This window comes from Saimiri boliviensis, chromosome 8 (assembly GCF_048565385.1).
Source record: "Saimiri boliviensis isolate mSaiBol1 chromosome 8, mSaiBol1.pri, whole genome shotgun sequence".
In the NCBI taxonomy this organism is placed as follows: Eukaryota; Metazoa; Chordata; class Mammalia; order Primates; family Cebidae; genus Saimiri; species Saimiri boliviensis.
This window is the reverse complement of record NC_133456.1, coordinates 72,446,444-72,469,553: the sequence shown is the minus strand read 5'-3', so window position 1 is coordinate 72,469,553 and position 23,110 is coordinate 72,446,444. Positions and strand designations below refer to the sequence as shown.

The 23,110-nt window shown below is 41.1% G+C and overlaps 1 protein-coding gene across 3 annotated transcripts in view; it reads right to left on the bottom strand.

Annotated features, from left to right (window-relative positions):
* The window catches only part of YEATS2 (YEATS domain containing 2), a 104,941-nt gene that overhangs the window by 18,648 nt on the left and 63,183 nt on the right, over positions 1-23,110 (bottom strand). For all 3 annotated transcript variants that reach the window (XM_039478515.2, XM_039478516.2, XM_010337619.3), the window contains exons 16-21: positions 18,061-18,319; positions 16,933-17,094; positions 14,925-15,139; positions 13,375-13,533; positions 5,732-5,908; positions 2,295-2,478 (exon numbers count right to left, since the gene is read on the bottom strand). In XM_039478515.2, coding sequence (XP_039334449.1) covers positions 2,295-2,478; positions 5,732-5,908; positions 13,375-13,533; positions 14,925-15,139; positions 16,933-17,094; positions 18,061-18,319 — 1,156 coding nt within the window. The remainder of the gene's footprint in view (positions 1-2,294; positions 2,479-5,731; positions 5,909-13,374; positions 13,534-14,924; positions 15,140-16,932; positions 17,095-18,060; positions 18,320-23,110) is intronic.

Below are 23,110 nucleotides of genomic sequence, written 5' to 3'. Positions count from 1 at the left end.
GAAGAAAGAAGAAAAGAAAAGAAAGAAAAGAAAAGAAAAGAGAATGTGATACAGAAAGTTCCATCAGCAGCATCTCAGGCAACCAGAACTTATAGCAGGGAGCCTTCAGCTACTGCATGCCAAAAACATGACCAGAAAAGAGACAAGGGAGAGGCATTTATTATTATAATCACTCCTTTTATTTCTACAATTTCCACTGCAGTGTCCAACACAGGGCCTCAAATTCAACCTTCAGTTAGTAGAGAACAAGTAGTCCCTATACTAGAAGTTGGTCAATTTTAACAGGGAGGTAGAAATCAAGAGAAAAATATAATCAGCCTTAATTGTTTTCTCTCAAAAACAAGACACAAGGGGCCTGGCTTGGGGCTACATATGAATGAAGTGATAATAGTAATGACAACATCATCATCCACAACCTCTTATTCAAAGGCAGTAGGGGTGCGTGTGCGTGCGTGTGTGCATGCGTGTGCGTGTGTATCTCGGCGATACTGTTTTTCCTGTAGACCAGTGCCAGCAGTATGCTGGCTATTATCAATCTGCAACAAGATAATAGTCTGTTTAGAAACTTTAACAGTTCAATAGTGCTGCAACATTTTTATATTTCACAGAAGTATCTGTCTGTACCGGACTGTAGAAAAATGAAAACAAAACCGATCTTTCAAGTTTGAGAAGCAAAGCCACATAGTATATCAGCTTTCTGGCAGCTGAAACAGCATGATGTAAGTAATATAAACAGGCTGTCAATGGAGGTCAAATTGTGCCCAATTAGTTATAAAAAACAAAATCTTGCAGCCATAAAAATGAATGAGTTCATGTCCTTTGCAGGAACATGGATGAAGCCGAAGCAATCACTCTCAGCAAACTAACACAGGAACAGAAAACCAAATACCACATGTCCTCACTCATAAGTGGGAGCTGAACAATGAGGGAGGACACATGGACACAGGGAGGGGAACATCACACACCGGGGCCTGTCGGGGGGTGGGGTGCGAGGGGAGGGAGAGCATTAGGACAAATGCCTAATGCATGCAAGGCTTAAAACCTAGATGATGGGTTGATAGGTGCCGCAAACCACCATGGCACATGTATACCTAGGTAACAAACCTGCACATTCTGCACATGTATCTCAGAACTTAAAATAAAATCTTTGGTTTTGACAGCTTTTGGGATTTTAGAATTGCAGATAAAGGATTACGGACCAACAACAAAAATGATGACACATGATAATGGCAGTGGCAACTGTTTATATAACGGCCATACACATCAGACAGTATTCTAAGCACTGACATAGTACTAACTCATTTAAACCTCTCAACCTTATGAAGTAGGTATTATCACCAATCTCATCTACAGCTGAGACAATGAAGCAAATCACTTCCACTAGGGCAATCTGGTCTCAGGACGTCTGCTCTCTGTTACTCAGAGTACAGGCACACTTTTCTGAGGCCCTCCAGAGCAGGCACAAAGACACCACCTCTCCTGCCGGATCTCTAGCCCACCACTCAGATACTGGCCAAGGTAACAACTAATGTGGAAGATCATGACTTGGAGTCATCAAGGCTAAGACATATTTTATATACTTTGTTTATGAAAGCAAAGAAAGGTATATGTTTTATAGTGAATTCTATTGAAAATTGATTACGGAAAAAAAGAAATTAGTACTTTAAGGAAAGCAAACTCTTAGCTCTCCACAAAATTACATTATAAAAACAGCGAAAATACCCAGCAGGGTTCTGCATGGCTAGGGGTTTATTATAAAATTCAAAAATTCACATAGTAACTTTTAAATGATAATGTAAAGTCTCATACAAAATCTGATACATAGATTTTGCAACAAAAATAATTTATATAAAAGGTAGACGTTCAGAAAATGCTGCTGGGTTAACTATTTTTAACAATTTGTCATACAAAATATTGCTTAAGACCCTCCAAAAATAGCTGGGCACAGTGGCTCACACCTGTAATCCCAGCACTTTGGGAGGCCAAGGCAGGTGGATTGCTTGAGCTCAGGAGTTCGAGACCAGTCTGGGAAACATGATGAAACCCCATCTCTACCAAAAATATAAAAAATTAGTGGGGTGTGGTGGCACATGCCTGTGGTCCCAGATACTCAAGAGGCTGAGGCGGGAGGATGGCTTGAGCCTGGAAGGCAGAGGTTGCGGTCAGTTGAGATCGTGGTATTGCACTCTAGCTCAAGAGCCACAGAGAGACCTGTCTCAAACAAACAAACCTTCTGAAAATATTCTAGCCCTATGAGAGAAAGGAAAAAGAAATAATACCACAATGCAACTCACCTGACACTGTGGCTTTCCCAGAGATGGGGTTTGGTGTGGACACGAGGGACGTGGTGCTGACGACGGTGGGGGTGGCAACCTTGCAGGTCCCCATGCTGGCCTGGCTCACACACACTTGCGGTTGCCCAGAAGTTTTAGTCACAGAACTGACAGTAGATGAAGACATGGGAGCCGTTCCCTCAGACTGCTCACCCATGGGGCCAGAAACAACACAATTTAGGAAGAAAGCAAGAGTCACTGACCAAGAACCGTGACTGCCACACAGCACACACAGTAAAAATTATCTGTGACTATTAAGTGCCATGCCATTTACAAAATATTACTTCTCTAGTTCAATAGTTCCTATACTTTTACATTTTGTGGAATAAGATAATTTTAAAAATTTAAAACAAAGAGGTATCACAGGGTGATTACATTTTTAAAAATCACCACCCATTATATCCCTTTATAAGAGGCAACTGGATCACCAAAAAACGAGGAGGACATATTCTCAGAACATGCACACGGACTAAAAATGAACTTTAGTGTTTCTTGGCAGAAGAGAGTCCGCAGAAAGTTGGTGGGGCACGAAAGAACACTATATGTTCAAGGAACTGCAGAGCAGAGTGGTTTGACTGGTGAAGAGGCACAGGAGGAAAAGCAGCAGCTGAGGGAGACGAAGCTTGAGAAGTCAAGTCACATCATTCAAGCCCGTGGGCTTCCAAGACAATTGAGAGATGGTTTTTCAACAAATGATGCTAGGCCAACTGGATATTTACATTGAAAAAGAAAAGTTTGGTGTCCATCTCCCACCATGTACAGAAATTAACTTGAAATGAATCTGAGACCAAATACAAGAGCTAATTGTATAAAACTCTTAAGAAGAAAACATAGGCTTGAATTTTGTGGCTTTGAATGAGGCAATGGTTTCTCAGATGTGACATCAAAAGAATAAGCAATAAAAGAAAAATAGGTAAATCGGGACTTTACTAAAATTAAAGACTTGTGCTGGGAAAACTGGGTATCTTTATGCAGAAGGATGAAACTAGACCCCTGGCTCTCACCATGCACAAAAATCAAATCAAAATGGATGAAAGACTTAAATCTAAGACATCAAACTATGAAACTACTACAAGAAAACATCAGGGGAACTCTCCAGGGCATTGGTCTGGGCTAAGATTTCTTAATTCCTCAAAAGCACAGGCAACCAAAACAAAACAGAATAAATACAAACACGTCAAGTTAAAAAGCGTCTGCACAGCAAAGAAAACAATCAACAAACAGACCACCCACAGAATGGGAGGAAATACTGGTCAACTACATACACATCTGACAAGGGATTAATAATCAAAATATGTAAGAAGCTCAAACAATGCTTTTTTTCTATAGAAAAAAGCCAAATAATCTCATTTGAAAATGGGCAAAAGATCTGAACAGATATTTCTCAAAAGAAGACACATAATTGGCCTAAGAGTTACACAAAAACATGCTCAACATCATTAATTGTCAGAGAAACACAAGTCAAAACTACAAGAAATCATCCCACCTCAGTTAAAATGGCTTTCATCTAAAAGACAGGCTGGCGAGGATGCGGAGAAGAGGGAACCCTTGAACACTGCTAGTGGGAATGTAAGTTAGTACAACCACTACAGAGAACAGTATAGAGGGTCCTCAAAAACTAAAAACAGAACTATCGTATGATCCATATCCCACGGCTAGGTATATATCCCAAAGAAAGAAAATCAGTAAACGATTTCTGCATGCCCATGTTTATTGCAGCACTATTCACAAAAGCCAACATTTGGAATCAACCTAAGTGTCCACCAACAGATGAACGGATCAAGAAAATGTGGTACATACACACAATGCAATATTATTCAGCCATAAGAAAGAACGAAATCCTGTCATTTGCAACATGGATAGAACTGGAGGACATTATGTTATGTGAAACAAGCCAGGCACAGAAAGAGAAATTTCACACGTCCTTACTCATGTGTGGGAGCTAACAATTAAAACAACTGAACTCACGAAGACAGAAGAATGGTGGTTACCAGAAGGTGGGAAGGGTAGCAGCAGGCGGGGAGGGAGTGGGGATGGTTAATGGGTATAAAAATATAGTTAGAACAGATGAGTAAGATCTAGGATTTGATAACACAACAGGATGACCAAAATTCGCACTAATTTCTTGTATATTTTATAGTAACTAAGAGAGAATTGGTTAAAAAAATAATAATAAATGCTTGAAGTGGATACTTCAATTACCCTGATGTGATTATTACCTATTGTATGCCTGCATCAGAACATCACATGTACCCTGTAAATATCTACATTGATTATGTACCAGGAATCATTTAAAATTTTTAAAAAGGAATGAGAAACATAATTTAAAACTTTTGTGATTCAATACTATCAGGAAAGTGAAAAGACAGCTCAGAGAGTGAGAAAATTTTTGCAAATCTGGTTAAGAGACATATCTAGAATATATAAAGTACTCCTACACCTCAATGGTTAAAAGACAACCAACTAAAAAATGGGCAAAGGATGTAAATGGATAAAAGATACACAAATAGCCAACAAATACATAAAAAGATGCTCAATATCATTAACTATCAGGGAACTGCAAATGAAAATCACAATGAGATACTACTTTACACCCACTACAATGGCTGTAAGTTCAAAAAAAATGGAGAACAAGAAGTTTGGGTGAGTTTGTGGAAAAACTGGAACCCTCATATATTGCTGGTGGGAATCTAAAACAATCTACACACTTGGGAAAACAGTTTGTCACTTCCCCAAAATGTTAAAAAGAGTTGCCATAAAATCCAGCTACTCCATTCCTAGGTATATAGCCGAGAGAAATAAAAACGTGTTTATACAGAAACCTGTACACAAATATTCACCACAGCATTATTCACAATAGTCAAAAAGTAGAAAATAATCCAAGCGCCCATCAACTGATGCATGGATAAACAAAATATGGTATATCCATCAAACTGAGTATGATCCAGCCATGAAAAGGAAAAAGTATTGATGTAAGCCACAACATGGATGAACTCTGAAAAGTAACACTAAGCAACAGCAGCAGATCCAAAAGGCCATGTTCTATGAATCCCTTTACATGAAATGTCTGAAACAGGCAAATCCAGAGAGAAAGGAGGTCAGCAGTCACCTAGAACGACAGGAATGGTGGAAAGGGAGTGACTGACGGTGGGTATTGGGCTTCCTTCTTGGATGCTAAAATGTTCTGGGATTAGATGATGATAATGACAGTTGCACAGCCATGTGAATATTAACAAACACTACTGAATTGTATACTACAAAATGGGGACTTTGATGGTATGTGACTATTTCTTTTTTTTAAACCAATAGTTCAGTTTTTTTAAAAGGTCCACTGGTGTGCCTGCTGAATCTCCCTTGTATTTACAGCACTTTGATGTTTCATTTATGCTATTTCTCACCTGCTGTGCAGGACCGTTTGCTGAGAGGGCCACAGCCGGGGAAGTGGCAGTGGTGATGACCCCTCCGGCTACTCTCAGCATCGTGGTTCCAGGCTTTGAGAGCTGCGAGGTGGCTGGCACAGTCTTCAAGGTGCTATCGGATATTTTCATTAGAGATGCCTGTCCTCCATGGGTTGCCTGCAGCAGCGGAAAGAGCAGAAGGAGTAACGCTGCCTTGGATAATAGGCATAACTCACTCCTTACTGACAGTTGAGATGTGCCCCAAGAAACGGAGAATATCCAAGAAAGTCTTAGCAATCGAACCTACATGAGGTGTTTATGCACCTTTCTAACAAGCTCTAAATTTTATGACCTTTCACCTGTAAATATCCCTTCATTCCTAACATAGAACAAGTAAATAAATGCATTTGCAAGTTACTATTTGACAGCAGTGTCCTCAAAGATAATAGGTCAGTTGTTTTCAAAATAATTGATTACAATGTGCTCTTAAATGTACATATAATCTTTAAACATGAAAATCAACCCTAGACAGGACCAGATTTAAATGGGTAAGTTAATGGTCTTCTAAATTAGATACAGGCTTAGCATTTTAGAACTGGAGAACCATTTACCAATTACCTCTTTTTTATTTTATTTTTTGGGATGGAGTTTCACTCTTGCCGCCCAGGCTGGAGTGCAATGGTGCAATCCTGGCTCACCAGAACCTCCGCCTCCCAGGTTCAAGAAATTCTCCTGCCTCAGCCTCCCAAGTGGCTGGGATTACAGGCATGCACCACCATGCCTGGCTAATTTTGTGTTTTTAGTAGAGATGAGGTTTCTCCAAGTTGGTCAGGCTGGTTTCGAACTCCCAACCTCAGGTGATCCGCCCACCTCAGCCTCTCAAAGTGGTGGGCTTACAGGTGTGAGCCACCATGCCCGGACTTTTTAATTTTTTTAGAGACAGGGTCAAGGCTGCTGCACTCCAGCCTGGATGACAGACTGAAACCCTTCCTCAAAATCAAAACAAAAACTTGAAACAGAACTACCATATGATTCAGCAATCCATGTGTATATATCCGAAAGAAAATAAATCATTCTACCAAAAAGAGGCATGCACTCCTATGTCCATCACTGCACTACTCACAGTAGCAAAGACATGGAATCAACCTAGGTACCCTTCAATGGTGGACTGTATATACCAGAGGACACTACACAGCCATGAAAAGGTAAGAAATTATTTCTTCTGAAGCAACACAGATGCAACTGGAGGCCATTATCCTAAGTGAATTAATGCAGGACGGAAAACCAAATGCTACATATTCTCACTTGTAAGTGTGAGCTAACCACTGGGTACATGTGGACACAAAGATGGCCACAGTTAAGACACGGGGGAAGACTAGAGGGGGCAGAGAGGGAAGGGTTAAAAAACTATTGGGTACTATGCTTACTCCCTGGGTGACAAGATCAATCATGCCCCAAACCTCAGCATCATGCAATATACCCATGTAACAAACCTGCACATGTACCCCTTGAATCTAAAAAAAAAAAAAAAAAAAAAGCTGAAATTATAAAAAACAAACAGCAGCAACAACAAAAATGGGAAGCCTTGGCCATAGTTTACTGAAATCTGGTCTAAATGACTGCTCAGTGTCACCAATTAACGTACTCCACAAGCAGACACCATTTATCAGTTTCTGAGATCTTAATATGTGCCAGGAAGAACAGAAGGCATGAGTACATATCTTACATCATAAGTCACTATTTTCACTGTTAGATTAGTGAATTTTAGTCATGTCTTAGCGATGAAGAGATTAATTTAAGCTCAGCGACTTTACCAGGGTCACACAGCTAGCAGTATCTGAAGAAGTTAAAACTAGATTCCACAAGAAATAGCCATGGCATAATTTGCACTGGAGGTTTATGCAAATAATAACCACAACAAGATAGGACTTTGCACTCACAACAATGGCTAAAATGAAAAAGAATGACAATCCTCCGTGTTGGTGAGGCTATAGAGTAAATGGAACTTCTTCATATTACTTTGGGATAGTTAAACAGGACAACCATTTTACTAAACCATTTGTCAGTTTCTAATAAACATGTTATCTACCCGATTATCAGGCTGTTCTGCACAAAAAGATCTGTGTAAGAACGTTTATAGCAGTTTTATTCACGACAGCAAAAAACAAACAAACGGAAATAATCCAAACGTCCATCAACAGGAAAGTGGAGTCATGGAACAACAACATAGTAACTCTGGCTGGGCACGGTGGCTCACACCTGAAATCCCAGAACTTTGGGAAGCTGAGGCAGGTGGATCACCTGAAGTCAAGAGTTCAAAACCAGTCTGGCCAATGTAGTGAAACCCCGTCTCTACTAAAAATACAGAAATTAGCTGGGTGTGGTGACAGGTGCCTGTAATCCCAGCTACCTGGGAGGCTGAGGCAGGACAACTGCTTGAACTTGGGAGGTGGAGGTTGCAGTGAGCTGAGATCATGACATTGCACTCCAGCCTGGGCAGTAACAACAACAAAAAAACTGTCTCAAAAAATCCAAAAACAAAAAACAACACAACAACAAAAAACAAACAAAAATAGAATAACTCAGGAATAAAAAATAAACTATTATACATATGGATAAATCTCAAAACCATTATGTTGAATAGCAGAAGCTAGACATAAAAGACTACATACTATGTAATTCCACTGATATTAAGTTCAAGAAAGATAAAAGCTAATCTATGGTGAAAGAAAGAGAAACAGTGATAGGAAAATTTTTTTTTTTTCCTTTAAAGACAGGGTTTTGCTCTATCACCCAGGCTGGAGAGCAGAGAGCATGGCTCACTGTAGCCTCAACTTCCCAGGCTCAAGCCATCCTCCTACCTCAGCCTCCCACATAGCTAGAACCACAGGCATGTACCACCATGCCCAGCCATTTTGTTTGTTTGTTTGTTTTGGTAGAGACAAGGTCTCCCTATGTCACCCAGGCTGGCCTCAAATTTCTGGGCTCAAGTGATCCTCCTGCCTCAGCCCTGCAAAGTACTGGGATTACAGGCAGGAGCCACGGTGCCTAGCCCACGGAATGTTTTAAGAGTGATAAAACTATTCTGTATCTTTATTGTGATATTGACTGCATGAGTACATAAATTTGTCAAAACTCACCGAACAGTACACTTACAATCTATGCATTATTTTATTATCTCTTAAAGGATGCGGGGCTAAAAGGAAAAAGCATTTAAAGCTTTGAATTTTCTTGAGCATGATTTGGGTTGTTTCCATAGGTTTTAGTATGAAGTACTGCTGTGATGGTTAATTTTATGTCAACTTGAGTGGGCTGAGGGATGCCCAGATACCTGATAAAATATTATTTCTGGAAGAAACCAGCAGTTGAATCAGTAGACAGAGTAAAGAAGATCCGCCCTCACCAACGTGGGCAGATACCATCCAATCTGTCAAGGACCTGAATAGAACAAAAAGGCGGACAATGGGCGAATTCTCTCTCTCTCTCTTCTGAAGCTGAGACAACAATCCTCTCCTGCCTTAGACATCAGAGCTGCTGGTTCTTGGGCCCTCAGACTCCAGAACTTAACACTGGCATGCCCCTCACTCCCATCCCTGCCGGTTCTCAGGCCTTTACAATCAGACTGAATCCACCACTAGCTTTCCTGATTCTCAGCCTGCTAACAGCATAACACGGGACTCCTTGTTCTCCAGAATCACATGAGCCAATTCCCGTAAAAAATTTCCTCTAAATATATATATGTGTTCTATTTGTTCTGTTTCTCTGGAAAACCCTAATAAAATTGTCATTTGTATTAACAGCTAAATCATCCATAATTTATTTGGATTTTTTTGATCCAAGAATTTAGAAGAGTATTTTAAAGTTTTTTGGTAATTGTTATTGATTCGACTTTTTTTTTTTTTTTTTTTGAGACGGAGTTTCGCTCTTGTTACCCAGGCTGGAGTGCAATGGCGCGATCTCGGCTCACCGCAACCTCCGCCTCCTGGGTTCAGGCAATTCTCCTGCCTCAGCCTCCTGAGTAGCTGGGATTATAGGCACGCGCCACCATGCCCAGCTAATTTTTTGTATTTTTAGTAGAGACGGGGTTTCACCATGTTGACCAGGTTGGTCTTGATCTCTCGACCTTGTGATCCACCCGCCTCGGCCTCCCAAAGTGCTGGGATTACAGGCTTGAGCCACCGCGCCCAGCGATTCGACTTTATTGAGTAACGGAATGAAGCACATTGAATGCTGCTTTTGAAATATGCTAAGAGATTCTCTTTATGGCCAAGAAATTTGTTAATGTTCCACAGAGATACAAGCAAAATGTGTATTTGCTGTTTCAATGATACAGAATTCAGCCTGTTAGTAGTGTCATTCCAATACAAATCCTTTACAATACAAAAAGATTTATCCATTTGATTAAATGCTGAGAGACATGTTAAAATTCTTCTCTGTGACTGCAGTTTTTATCAAATTCTCATATGCCTAAGTCTTTGCACTTCATGTATTTTGCTGCGCAGAGTTCACTGCATAAACATTTGTGCCATTTATCTTCACTGTGGACACCAATACTCCTCCCAGCACCAAATCCGACAAAATAGAAAAGACACAAATAAATGTATTCTACTGGTTGTGTTCAAAAATAGTTGAAGAGCCCAATTGTGGACAAGCAACTATGAAAAACAGACAAGAGGCTGCAGAAGAAAGCCTCACCAAGTGATAAAAGCCTTATGCAGGACATGCTGGGAGCATCTGCCACAGAGCGTGGAAAAAAAGCTAGATATATGCGCCACATCTGGAGATGGCAGAAACTCGAGGCAACCAGGAGGGTGGGGTGTTGGGCACTGCGGCAGGAGCAGCCAGTTTTGTTCAGCTCCCAGCGCTCTCCAGGCCCTGTGCCCCCGCCTCCTCCTTCCTGTGGAGCTTGCTGTGTTGGTTTGAGATACACACACATATGTAGCTGGAAAAGGGAAGAGTATTTTAACAGCTCTTTCAAATACTGTTGTTATGTTTCTCTGACGCTACACTAAATCTAAACAAGTGGATGATTCTTCAAGTTTAGTTGTATTATGTAACCTGAAAGCACCGCAATTTAAAGTTTTCTCTGTTAAATCTCAAGTCGGAAAGGTAAAAAGACAAAAAAATAAAAATAAATGAAGTTTTCTCTGTTAAGTTAAAATCCGTTGGTCAGGGACTTTTGCTTCCACATAGGAAACAGAAGGCTGTAAAGCATGTTGCTCCTACCCTAACAAGAAAAGGCTGGATACACTACAAAATCTGATTTTTTTGGAAATATATTTGAGGGCTGAAATTTCAAAGTAACCAAATAACCTGGAGATGAAAGACAGCCAGTCCCCGCAAGGAGGGAAGGGCAACAGTAACCGTCTCACCTGCACCCCGGCTACAACACAAGCAAGTATGAAATCTGAGGACGATATAAAAGAACTGCCTACAGTGAAGTGTGGGCCTTGGATCTGTTTGATGTGGGTAAGGACATCCATCTGACAAAAAGGAAATTAGGACACCAAATGCTGGTAATCCAAAAAGATCAATACAACTGATAAACCTCTAGAGTTAGACTGATCAATGCAAAGAAAAGACACATCAATACCAAAAGCAAGAATGAAAACAGGGACTTGGCGTGGTGGCTTATGACTATAATCCCAGAATTTTGGGAGGCCGAGGTGGGTGGATCACCTGAAGTCAGGAGTTCAAGACCAGCCTGGCCAACATGGTGAAACCTCGTCTATTAAAAATAAAAAAGTTAGCCAAGCATGGTGGCGGGTGCCTGTTATCCCAGCTACTCGGGAGGATGAGGCAGAAGAATCACTTGGACCCAGGAGGCAGAGGACGCAGAAAGCTGAAATCGTGCCACTGCCCATAGCCTGACACCGAACAAGACTCCATCTCAACAAAAAAAAAAAAAAAAAAGAAAGGAAATAAACAACCTTAAAAGTCCCATATCTGGTAAATAAACTGAAACTGTAGTTTTAAACTGTAGTATAAAAACTTTCTCAATTAGGAAAACTCCAGGCTAATATGGCTTTTACTGGTATATTCAACTAAACAATTAAGAAGCAGTACCAATTCTATACAAGTTCCTCCAATATAGAGAAAGGAAGGAAAAGCTTCCACTTCATTTTATGAGGCCAGTATTACTCTGACACCAAACCAGATAGCAATTACTAAGAAAACTACTGACCAATATCCCTTGCAAAAATTCTAAAGAATTTTATCAAATTCAATCCAATAACATATTAATAAAGGATAATACATGACAACCAAGTGGGCTTTCTCCCAGGAATGTATGGCTGGTTTAACATTTGAAACATCCATCAATCCATCAATGCAATTCACCATATTAACAAACTAAAAAAGAAAAGCCAGAAAAAGCATTTGACAAAAATCTAACATTCATTCCACATTCTGATCCACATATAGGCATAGAAAATGCATTATTTTTGATGAATGGTATCATGCTATATGCATATATCCTTCTGTGCTTTTGTTTGTTTCATCTGTATGTTCTGGAGATCTAGGTATAGGATCCTCCTATAAATGATGATGGTATCCCTCACCCAGTTAAAATTCCTTGTCATTATTTGGCTTATGCTAAAAAATATTATAGAAATGTAAACCAAGCCCACTGTAGCACTCACTGTCTGGATACTGTAGCTTAAACTGGCCCATTCTGGATCTTCTATGTGAAGTCCCTCTGGAGAAATTTTTACAACAAAGTGTCAAGAAAGCTTTGTTTCTTTTAAAGAAATACATGTTTTTTCACTCTCACAAATAGTGTGACTTTAAAACTGACCATGCTTCTCATTTTGCCTTTGTTATCAAATTTATACCTAGATTTTATTAACTGTGCAAGATATCTTAACTGTTTGCATATCAGAATAACCTCTGTGGCCTTAATTTTCTCATTCTACTTATATTTTCCCAAACGTCAAGATTTTTGTTTTCCTATATTATTTGGTGTTTGTTTTTTTTTTTTTTTTTTTTTTTTTTTTGAGATTGAGTTTTGCTCTTGTTGCCCTGGTTGGAGTGCAATGACATAACCTCAGCTCACTGCAATCTCCATCTCCCAGGCTCAAGCAATTCTCCTGCCTCAGCCTCGCAAGCAGCTGAGATTACAGGCACGTGCCACCACACCCGGCTAATTTTGTATTTTTAGTAGAGATGGAATTTCTCCATGTTGGTCAGACTGGTCTTGAACTCCCAACCTCAGGTGATCCGCCCGTCTCAGCCTCCCAAAGTGCTGGGATTACAGGCCTCAATGAGCCACTGTTGCATTAGCATGATCTTTGCTCACTGCAACCTCTGTCTCCCGGGCTGAAGCAATTCTCCTGGCTTAGCATCCCAAGTAGCTGGGACTACAGGCATGTGCCACCAGACCCGACTAATTTTTTTGCATTTTTAGTAGAGACAGGGTTTCACCGAATTAGCCAGGCTGGTCTTGAACTCCTGACTTCAGACAATCTGCCTGCCTCAGCCTCCCAAAGTGCTGGGATTACAGGCGTGAGCCACCATGCCTGGCCTTATTGTTCATTTTCTTAGGCAACCTTAATTTCCTTGTGAAAAGAGAGAAACTACATGTAAGTATGTAAATAAATGCCAAAATCACCACTTATTTGGGGCGTGTGCATGGGTGTATTTACCTGTGTAAACAACGTGGTTTTCTGTCCGGAGATGACTTTCAGCGTTTGTTGTCCTTGTGCAGAAGATGTGCTAACTCCCAGTGTGCCTTGGACCACTGACCCAGTGGTGAGTTGTTTTCCAGAAGTCTGGGGTGATGGCTGGCCAACTAAAAATGTGCCCTAAGTTAGAAAGAAAATATAAAGAACTAACCAGTAATTTCGTAAATTCAAATGCACTGTTCTGATCCCTTAAATCACATACATCATTCCATGTTACAAGTTAGAACGCTCTCCCCTTTAATTCTGCAATGTAGGCAAAATAATCCAAAACAATAGGTGTGCTCTAAGTGTCTCTTCTAAGAGTTCTCCTCACTTCTCAAACTGCACCATAGTTACAGAGCAGCCTGCTGGAAACTCTGGTTTTGCAATTTAGTCCTCAAAGCTGGATTTAATCATTCAGACGATAACTATCTGCCTTTCTCATTAAGAACATCCGAAACCAAAATTCTATTACTTTCCTTAGAAAAAAGCCAAGACTTCAGTGACAAGAGGAGAGAAGGAGGAAACTCGTTCCTCATCAAATCTAACCTAACTCTAAATATTACAACTTGATGCTGCCTCTTTATCACTCCCTTCTATGAGCAACTTTTCAACTGTAAATGAATACTGTTTATTACCTCATGGATTTGGGAAGCAATTAGCATACTTTAAGGCAGGAAGATCAGGGTTTAAACCCAAGTTCTTTTTTTTTTTTTTTGAGACTGTGTCTCTCTGTTGCCCAGGCTAGAGTGCCATGGATCAATCTCAGCTCACTGCAACCTCTACCTCCCAGGTTCAAGTGATTGTCCTGCCTCAGCCTCCCAAGTAGCTCAGATTACAGGTGCACAGCACCAAGCCCAGCTGATTTTTGTATTTTTAGTAGACAGGATTTCACCATGTTGGCCAGGCTAGTCTCGAACTCCCAACCTCAGGTGATCCGCCCATCTCGGCCTCCCAAAGTGCCGGGAATGCAGGTGTGAGCCACCACACCTGGCTTAAATCCAAATTCTACCATTAGCTTAGCAAGAAGATGCTGGGTAAGTTACTAAAGTCTTTCTCAACCTCTATTTCCTCTTCTCTCAAAGCAAGCAAAAAAAGATAGAGATTTTTTATTTTTTTTGAGATTCTTATTCTGTCACCTAGGCTGAAGTGCAGTGGCACAATCTTGGCTCACTGCAGCGTCCACCTCCTGCATTCAAGCAATCCTCCCATGTCAGCCTTCTGAGTAGCTGGGACTACAGACCCACACCACCACACCCAGCTAATTTTGGTATTTTTAGTAGAGATGGGGTTTCGCCATGTTGCGCAGACTGGTCTCAAACTCCTGGGTTCAACCGATCCACCCGCCTCAGCCTCTCAAAGCACTAGGATTACAAGATCGAGCTACCACACCTGGCCAAGATATAAATATAGATAACATGGCTAAAGTGTTAGGATTAAACCTTGATCCCAGAGCTGTAAAGGTAAATCAATTATAATTGTCATTATCAAATAGCTAAATGATGTAAAATATCAGTTACAGATAACCAGACCTGGGGAGTTTGCTTGAGGATGTAAGATGTGTAAGTCAGGTGCTGAGCTATTCCTCCAGGGCCGGTGGTGCTCTGAGTTCCTCCTCCTGCTGTTCCCCCTCCTGCTCCTCCTGCTCCTCCTGCTCCACTGCTGCCTCCACCACTGCCACCACCGCCACCTCCTCCTCCTCCTCCAGTACCACTCCCCGCACTGGCAGTTGAGCCAGACTGGAGATCTAAAAATACAATGAATGACAGCAATATCATAAAAAGTATCCAGTAAAGTTTTAACAAAAAAAAATAAACGAGCCCAGAGAGATGTTTCCCTTTTAGTGTCATTCCTTCTCCTTTCTCATTTTCCTCCTTCTTTTCTGTAATCTACCTATCTTGTGAAAAGAGTGAGGAGAACTTCCTAGATTTTAGATCAAAATCTGTTCCCTTTCAATGGAATGGCAGCTGACTGTATTTTGGCTCTGAGTACAATGAAGATATTTTGACATGGTCATGGATCAAGAGAAGGCTTGCTATTGACATTTTCTAGCCATGTATTTTAATCAATTCTTAAATGTGTTCAGGTAGGTTCTTCCCAACTTTGGGCATCTCATTCAATGTCAGTGACTTGCTGGAATTTAGTGTAACTTTACAGTGCTTGATGCGGTCTCCCGTCTTGGGAAAAATAAAGAGTTTCCTGACTCCAGGACCCCATTCTTCTTTGCCTTTCAAATTCCACCTCAAAGCCTTCAATTCTTTTTACTTCTCTTTTGGTGGGATAATGCATATGAACTACTTGGACTATGAATATTCACTCAACAAATATTAACTTCCAATTTCCTTCTCCACCTTCATTCCAGTGATTATTGGAAAAGCTTCCTTCCTGATGTTTATTTTCATCCCAAGGATATCACGAGAATCTAAGTAGCTCACTGGATGACTTCTGAAATATTTACATTGTCCTTTTCTTAGATGTTTAACTTTTGGACGTATCACTGCGTAGGTATGAGGAAAAAATAACCAAAGTGAGCATGGAAATGACCCATCGCAGTCAATGTACACAAGGACGACTAGCTGACACACTGCATTTTGGCAAGGGTGCTTAACTTCTAATGACTCTAACTGCTGTACTCTTCTACTTCTAATTCAGAAGGAAATAATTTCCTTATATCTTACCCTTTTCAAGACTGCCCATATTGTTTTTCTCTCTCTGTCAAAGCAAAAGTTTCTGTAACTATAGATGAACTGCCTCATTTCCACAGGGCTTTAACACAGACACACCTTGGTAGAATCTACATTTCTCTTACCATCTCCAAACCTAGAAGTAAGGAATACATTCAAACTAGCTGTCCTCAAGCTTTGTGGCACCAGGGACCAGTTTCATGGAAGACAATTTTTCCATGAACTGGGGCAGGAGGTGGGGGGTGGTGTTAGGATGAAACGGTTCCACCTCAGATCATCAGGCATTAGATTCTCATAAAGAGCAAGAAGTATGCAGCTCACAGCAGGGTTCACGCCCTATGAGAATCTAATGCTGCCACGATCTGATGGGAGGTGGAGCTGAGGCAGTGATGCTCCTTCCTTGCCCACCGCTCACCTCCTGCTGTGCGGCCCCAGGGTTGGGGACCCCTGTTACTAAGTGAGGCCAAATGGACACATGTGATTCCAATCCTCTGCCAACCTATCCCCCAAAGTAGACTTCCAGCTTCTCTAAGTAGATGCATCTTCCCTCAGGTATCACCAGATTGAGTTTTCAGACACCATTTCATTCACGGTGCGCGTAGACAGCTTTCTCTCAATAGCCTCACGAGCCATCTCTCTCCAGTGTGATTCATCCCTAACCCCAAACTCTGAGGAGCGAACACACTTCTGGTTAAATTATCACCTCTGTTAAATCCATTTGGGCAAATGCTACCATTATACCACCCAATACAGTTACAAAAATGCTTCCTGAAAAAGAAAGAACTGCCCTCAGGTGGACAGGATGAACACACAGAGAACCAAGAGTCAAATGATTCAACCCAATGGTTTCACTAACTAGCACTGTTTGTAGCCCGCAGGATGGCTCCTTGAGGGATCAGCAGCAGCTTTCCTTTTCCTGAAGGGTTCTTGCTGTTTGTAGTTAGGTAGAGTTTAGTGCCAGGAGGTAAATTTGCCAAGTTGGCCAAATTAGTGGCTGGCAGCTGCAATGTTGCCATTACTAAAATGGTAAAGGAGGAAAAAAAGGAGAAAAAAATGGTAAGATATATTGAAACTAAGAGCAACACTGTCTCTAAAATTAAAATATGAGGTAATAAAATCTTATTTTAGACCACTAACAAACAGTAAACTCGTTTGTTTTCCAGATGCACAATGCTTTAAAGGCTGATATTCTTAAATATCTTGCTAATCAGAAAACAATTTATAGCCCAAAGAGCCTGCCGGAGGCTCTTTATAGCTGAATATAAATAGAGTGATCGTCTGTCCTGCTTCTGCCTAGGACAGTTCCAGGTTACACCTGTCCCACTGTAATTATTAACAGTGACTCTTTTACTCTCAAAAGTACTGTGGCTTGAATGATTAATGAAATAATCACCCTACCTATGGAGGAATACATATTCTCCCCCATTTAAGTCAAAGTCAGGCAAAATTTGTGCTCCTAACTGGCAAGTACAGTTAGCCCTCTGTATCTGTGGATTTCACATCCATGGATGCGACCTACCTCAAATCAAAAACATTCATATATTTGGGAGACAAAAGGATGAGTACATCTGTACTGAACAGGTGCAGATTTTTTTCTTGTCATTATTCCTTAAACAATACAATGTAACAACTATTTACATAGTATTTACCTTGTTATTAGGTACTAAAATAACCTAGAGATGATGAGAAGTACAACCACAGCATTTTACAGAGGGGACTCAAGCATCTGTGGATTTTGCTATCAGCAGCAGGGGGTCCTGGAACCAGTCCCCCACAGTACTGAGAAATGGGGTGTGTGTGTGTGTGTGTGTGTGTGTGTGTGTGTGTGTGTGTAGAAACGTACAGCTAGGACAAACATTTTAATACATGTCCTATAGCATTTTAATACATGTCCTATAGCATCGACCTAACTAGGCTTTCCTAATAGCAAAGGAAATCGGGCAGAGCTGCTGCTGAAAGAGGTCCCAGTGAAAAGCCGTTTTACCTGAACCCTGAGATCCGCTCTTCTGAGGACCGGCGGCAGTGACTTGAGCCTTGGTTAAGGTCTGCACTGGTTGAGCAACAATTGTTCCTCCACCTCCACTCACAATTGCTTTGGCGACTCCTTGGGTTACAACTTGCTTTGGACCAACTGCTTTGGAGACAGAGGAGCTGGCCTTGGCTACCAGGATCTGGCCACCACTGATCGCCACAGCCTGCTTCACTGTTGAAGGTAAAGCAGACCCAACCGGTACTCCAACAACCTGTTCAAAACAGAGCGCAGTCCAATGGTGCTTTGAGAGCTCTCAGAACAGCAGTCACTGTTTTGGCAAAGAGCAAAGCCAAGGCCTGCACATAATACATGCAGCCTAATTCGGTCATCTAGGAGAGCTATCTAGACAGCTGTGAACAGCAAATGTGTTTCTTACACTTGGGTATTACAATGATAGAAGCTTAACAACTGTTTTCTTACCTCAGCTACTTTTTATAACTTACTTTAATAGAAAATTTGGGAAACTCAGAAGTATAAAGAAAAAAGTTCTACTCATCCAGAAATAATCTCCTTATATTTCCAATGTATCTACTTCCAATTCTTTCACACACACTTGAGACCCGGCACAGTGGCTCATGTCTGTAATCCCAGCACTTTGGGAGGCTGAGGCAGGCAGATCACTTGAGGTCAGCAGTTCGAGACCAGCCTGGCCAACATGGTGAAATCCCGTCTCTACTAAAAATACAAAAATTAGCTGGGTGTGGTGGCACAGACCTATAGTCCCAGCTACTCTGAAGGCTGAGATGGGAGAATCACTTGAATTTGGGAGGCGGGAGGTTGCAGTGAGCCAGGACCGTGCCACTGCACTCCAGCCTGGGAGACAGAACAAGACCCTGTCTCAAGAAAAAAAAAAAAAAAAAAGCAGGAATATTTAACTGATTTTTTTAATTTAAAAAAGACCCCAGTATCCAAATAATGAAAATGAAAATCAGAAGTATCTAGTTCTGAAAGTAAACTCTTTAGAGAAAATACTTAGGAGTGGGTTTTTTTTTTTTTTTTTTTTTGAGACAGAGTTTCACTGTGTTGCTCAGGCTGAGGTACAGTGGTGCAATCTCGGCTCACGACAACCTCTGTCTCTCGGGTTCAAGTGGTTCTCCTGCCTCAGCCTTCCAAGTAGCTAGGACTACAGGCACGTGTCAGCATGCCCGGCTAATTTTTGTATTTTTAGTAGAGATAAGGTTTCACTATATTGGCCAGGCTGGTCTCAAACTGCTGACCTCGTGATCTACCTGCCTCCCAAAGTGCTGGCCTCCCAAAGTGCTGTCAACAGTAGGATGTTAAATTAAATAAAATGCTGAATGAATGGCAAATTGGGGCAGCGTTTCCGGCTCTGCAGCTCTTTATTTCATAAAAAGCACTTTTCACCAGAAACTCCATGAGACTTTCACAGGGTTAGAAGAAATGCAAATGATCTGCCTTCTTAAGGAGAAAAAGACAAAATAGGAACCCATCAGATTAGGGAGAAAAGAGTTTAAAGTCTAATAACATCAAGAAGTTACCTGAGGCTGTGGGGGAAATAGGTACTATTGTTCACTGCTGGTAGGAAGATAAATTTGTATAGCCACTCCAGAGAGGCTCTGGCCTATCTGCTAAAACTGAAAATTCACATACCCCCATATAGTAGGAATTCTACTTTTAGGAATATATCCTAGGGAAACAGGCATGCGTTCAAGGGAACATATAAAAGAATGTCCAACATAACATTATTTTTACTAAAAAACTGTTAGCAACCTTAATGTCTCCAGCATGCAACGACATTCTTAATGTCTACAGATAGAGGAACGGACAAACTGTGGCATAAAACGGACAATAAAAAGTCATACGAAAAATGAATGAACTAGAACCATATATATTAGCATAAACAGACTGGAAGAATGAAAGAGTGAAAAGGGAGGTGCAGAAAAATGTAAGTAGAAATATCTTTTATGTAAACCTTCAAAACACAAACAACATCATGCGTCCCATGACTGTGTATTCATGTAATAAGTGCAAGGACTGGGGGCTACACATCAAAGCCGAGACGGTGCTGCCTCTGCGAAGAAGAAAGCGGACTTCAACGGTCTCAGAAATGTATCAGAAATGTTTTATTCAGAGAGAAAAAAGATCGTGAGTAAACATGAATATGTAAATTTGGGGTGGAGGATATGTGCATACTGATTACGTAATTCTCTATGTTTTACTGAAATTTTAGAGTAATTCTAAATTTTACAGTAAGATTATTTAGGAGGTAGAATGAAATGATAAACCTTATGGAACTGATAAGTAGGAAGTCTTAAATTTAAAAACTACTGTAACATACAAGGTTTCTGCTCAAAGACTGTGAGTACAGTAAAATACATTTGCCATGTACGTGGATAATATAGCTGATGTAAAGAAAAGAGTCGCTTAATCAAGTATTATTAAACCACAGTGTCACAAAGCGGAAAGAGTGTAGGGTTTGGTAAGCGGACAGATGTGGTTTCCCAGGTTAGTTACTGTTAAGTTAGTAGCTAGGTAAGTTATTTAACCTCTCTGAGTTTTAGCATCAGCTTCCTCATCTATAAAATATGAGTAACATTTACATCCCAAATCATGAAGCAACATGAGAATGAGTTTATAGGATGCCTAGCTAATATGATAGCTGTTGCTGCTCATCACACCACATCAACCGAAAAAGAATAATCCATAAGGGGACATGGAGACCAGCAAAGAACAGCCAAAGGACAGACAAGACATTTGTGGCTGTCTTCCGCAACTGGCCAAGGCAGAGACCTTGATCTTAACCTCTGGATTCAGCGAGTGAAACAGAAATTAATTTTGAGTGAAATTACACAATACTAGGATCTGCCTGCTGCTTTAAAATATTCCAGGAAGAGAAATTAAGATGAGTAAAATGCTGGTAATTGTTGAAACTGGGTAACAGGCATGTGGATTCATCACACTATTCTCTACTTTTCTGTATACTTAAGAAAGGAGGGAAGGAAAGAAGAAAAAAGAAAAAAGAACCAATTTTAAAAAGCAAGTTAACCTAGGACAAAGACAAGAAATTCCCCCAGCTCTCCTGGTTTGGTTAAAAACCCCCTTATTACCCACATCTTCATCTCTGTTCTAACTTCATTCTGCAGGGCACCTGTAGAGTTTCTGTGGCCACAGAGCAGGTTAAGGCCATCCTCTTAGAGATGTGGAAATACAGAAACTCTTCTTACTGATAAAGAACTTTTCTGTATATTTATGAAAGAAAAAAATCCTTCTTGGCTGGGTATGGTGGCTCACGCCTGTAATCCTAGCACTTTGGGAAGCCAAGGTGGGTGGATCATGAGGTCAGGAGTTGAAACCAGCCTGACCAACATGATGAAACCCGATCTCTATTAAAATACAAAAAATTAGCTAGGCATGGTGGTGGGTGCCTGTAATCCCAGCTACTTGGTAGGCTGAGGCAGGAGAACAGCTTCAACCCAAGAGGCCAAGGTTGGAGTGAGCCGAGATCATGCCACTGCACTTCAGTCTGGGCGACAGTGAGAGACTCCATCTCAAAAAAAAAAAAAAAACCATTAGCTGGGCATGGTGGCACAGGCCTGTGGTCCCAGCTACTTAGGAGGCTGAGGTAAGAATACAGCTTGAGCCCAGAAGGCAGAAGCTGCAGTGAGTTGAGAGTGCACCACTGCACTCCAGCCTGGGCAACAGAGCTACACAGTCTCAAAATAAAGAAAAAACCCTGGTATCCCAAGTCAGCCACGGGAGGGCAGTCTTTACTAGCAGGTAGATGACTGCCACTACCTCCCTACCTTCCTTCTGGAAAACAGGAAAATGAGGAAGTCTGCATTCCATTGGGAAAAAAACTGCAGCTGATTATGGACTGCTTTAAGAAGGGGTAAGAGCCCTTAAGTAAGACAGTATTAGCCCAAATTAGTTTATTTTTTTTAAACAACACACTTTTTCCAGGCTCATGCTTGTAACCCCAACACTTTGGGAAGCTGAGGCAAGCAGACTGCTCGAGCCCAGGAGTTCGAGACCAGCCTGGGCAAGATAGTGAAAACCAGTCTCTACAAAATACAGGGGGAAAAAAAACCTAGCTGGGTGTGATAGCATCACCTGTAGTCCTGGAGGCTGAGGCAGGATTGCTGGAGCCCAGGGAGGCTGAGACTGCAGAGAGTTATGATCATAAAACAAAACAAAAACAAAAACCCACAACAGCAACCATCACCAAGAAAACATATTTCAGCCTAGAACCTGAACTCACCCCTACCAACTCTTCTCATTCTCTTCCCATTCAATAATTCTGTCTATTGCTAATTTCTATGTAGCTTGAGAAAGTAGACACCCATTGTTTTGTATTTATTATACACTTAACTTCAATTCATGCTTTGATTAAATGTTATTTCTGCCTCCCTGTTTCTTACACATACCTTTGGCAAGTCAGAATTTACCTCAGCAAACTGAAGGGGAAGAGTCTGTATCTGAGATTTTTCCCTCACAAGTTAATTGCTCAGTGAAAACCATTACCATGGTACTTAGGCATGGGATACACACAACAGTCACATTAGTTACTATTTACTGAACACCTGCTCTGTGCTAGGTAGGTCCTTCATATACAATCTCTAATTCTTCTACAACCCTGAAAGACCAGGGATCAGAAAGATAAAGCAACCCGTACAGGCTACACCAGTAATGAGTGGCTGAGATCTGAGATTTGCAACAAGCTCTAATGGCAAAGCTCATGCTCCTTTACTTTAACACACCGCTTCCTGCCTACACAGAACCACTTAATCTTCAGGTGTCCCTTTTCATGTCAAAGGCAGTACCTCTTCACGTTCAGGAAAAAGAATGGGTACTTCTGTTGTGCCCATGTTGTATGGAGGGTAAACAGTGCAATTTTTTGCCACCCTCCTGTTTCCTGGCATACCCTTCTTTTTTTTTTTTTTTTTGGTCACCGAGTCTTGCTCTGTCACCCAGGCTGGAGTACAGTGGTGCGATCTCAGTTCACTGCAACCTTGACCTCACAGGTTCAACCAATCTCCTGCCT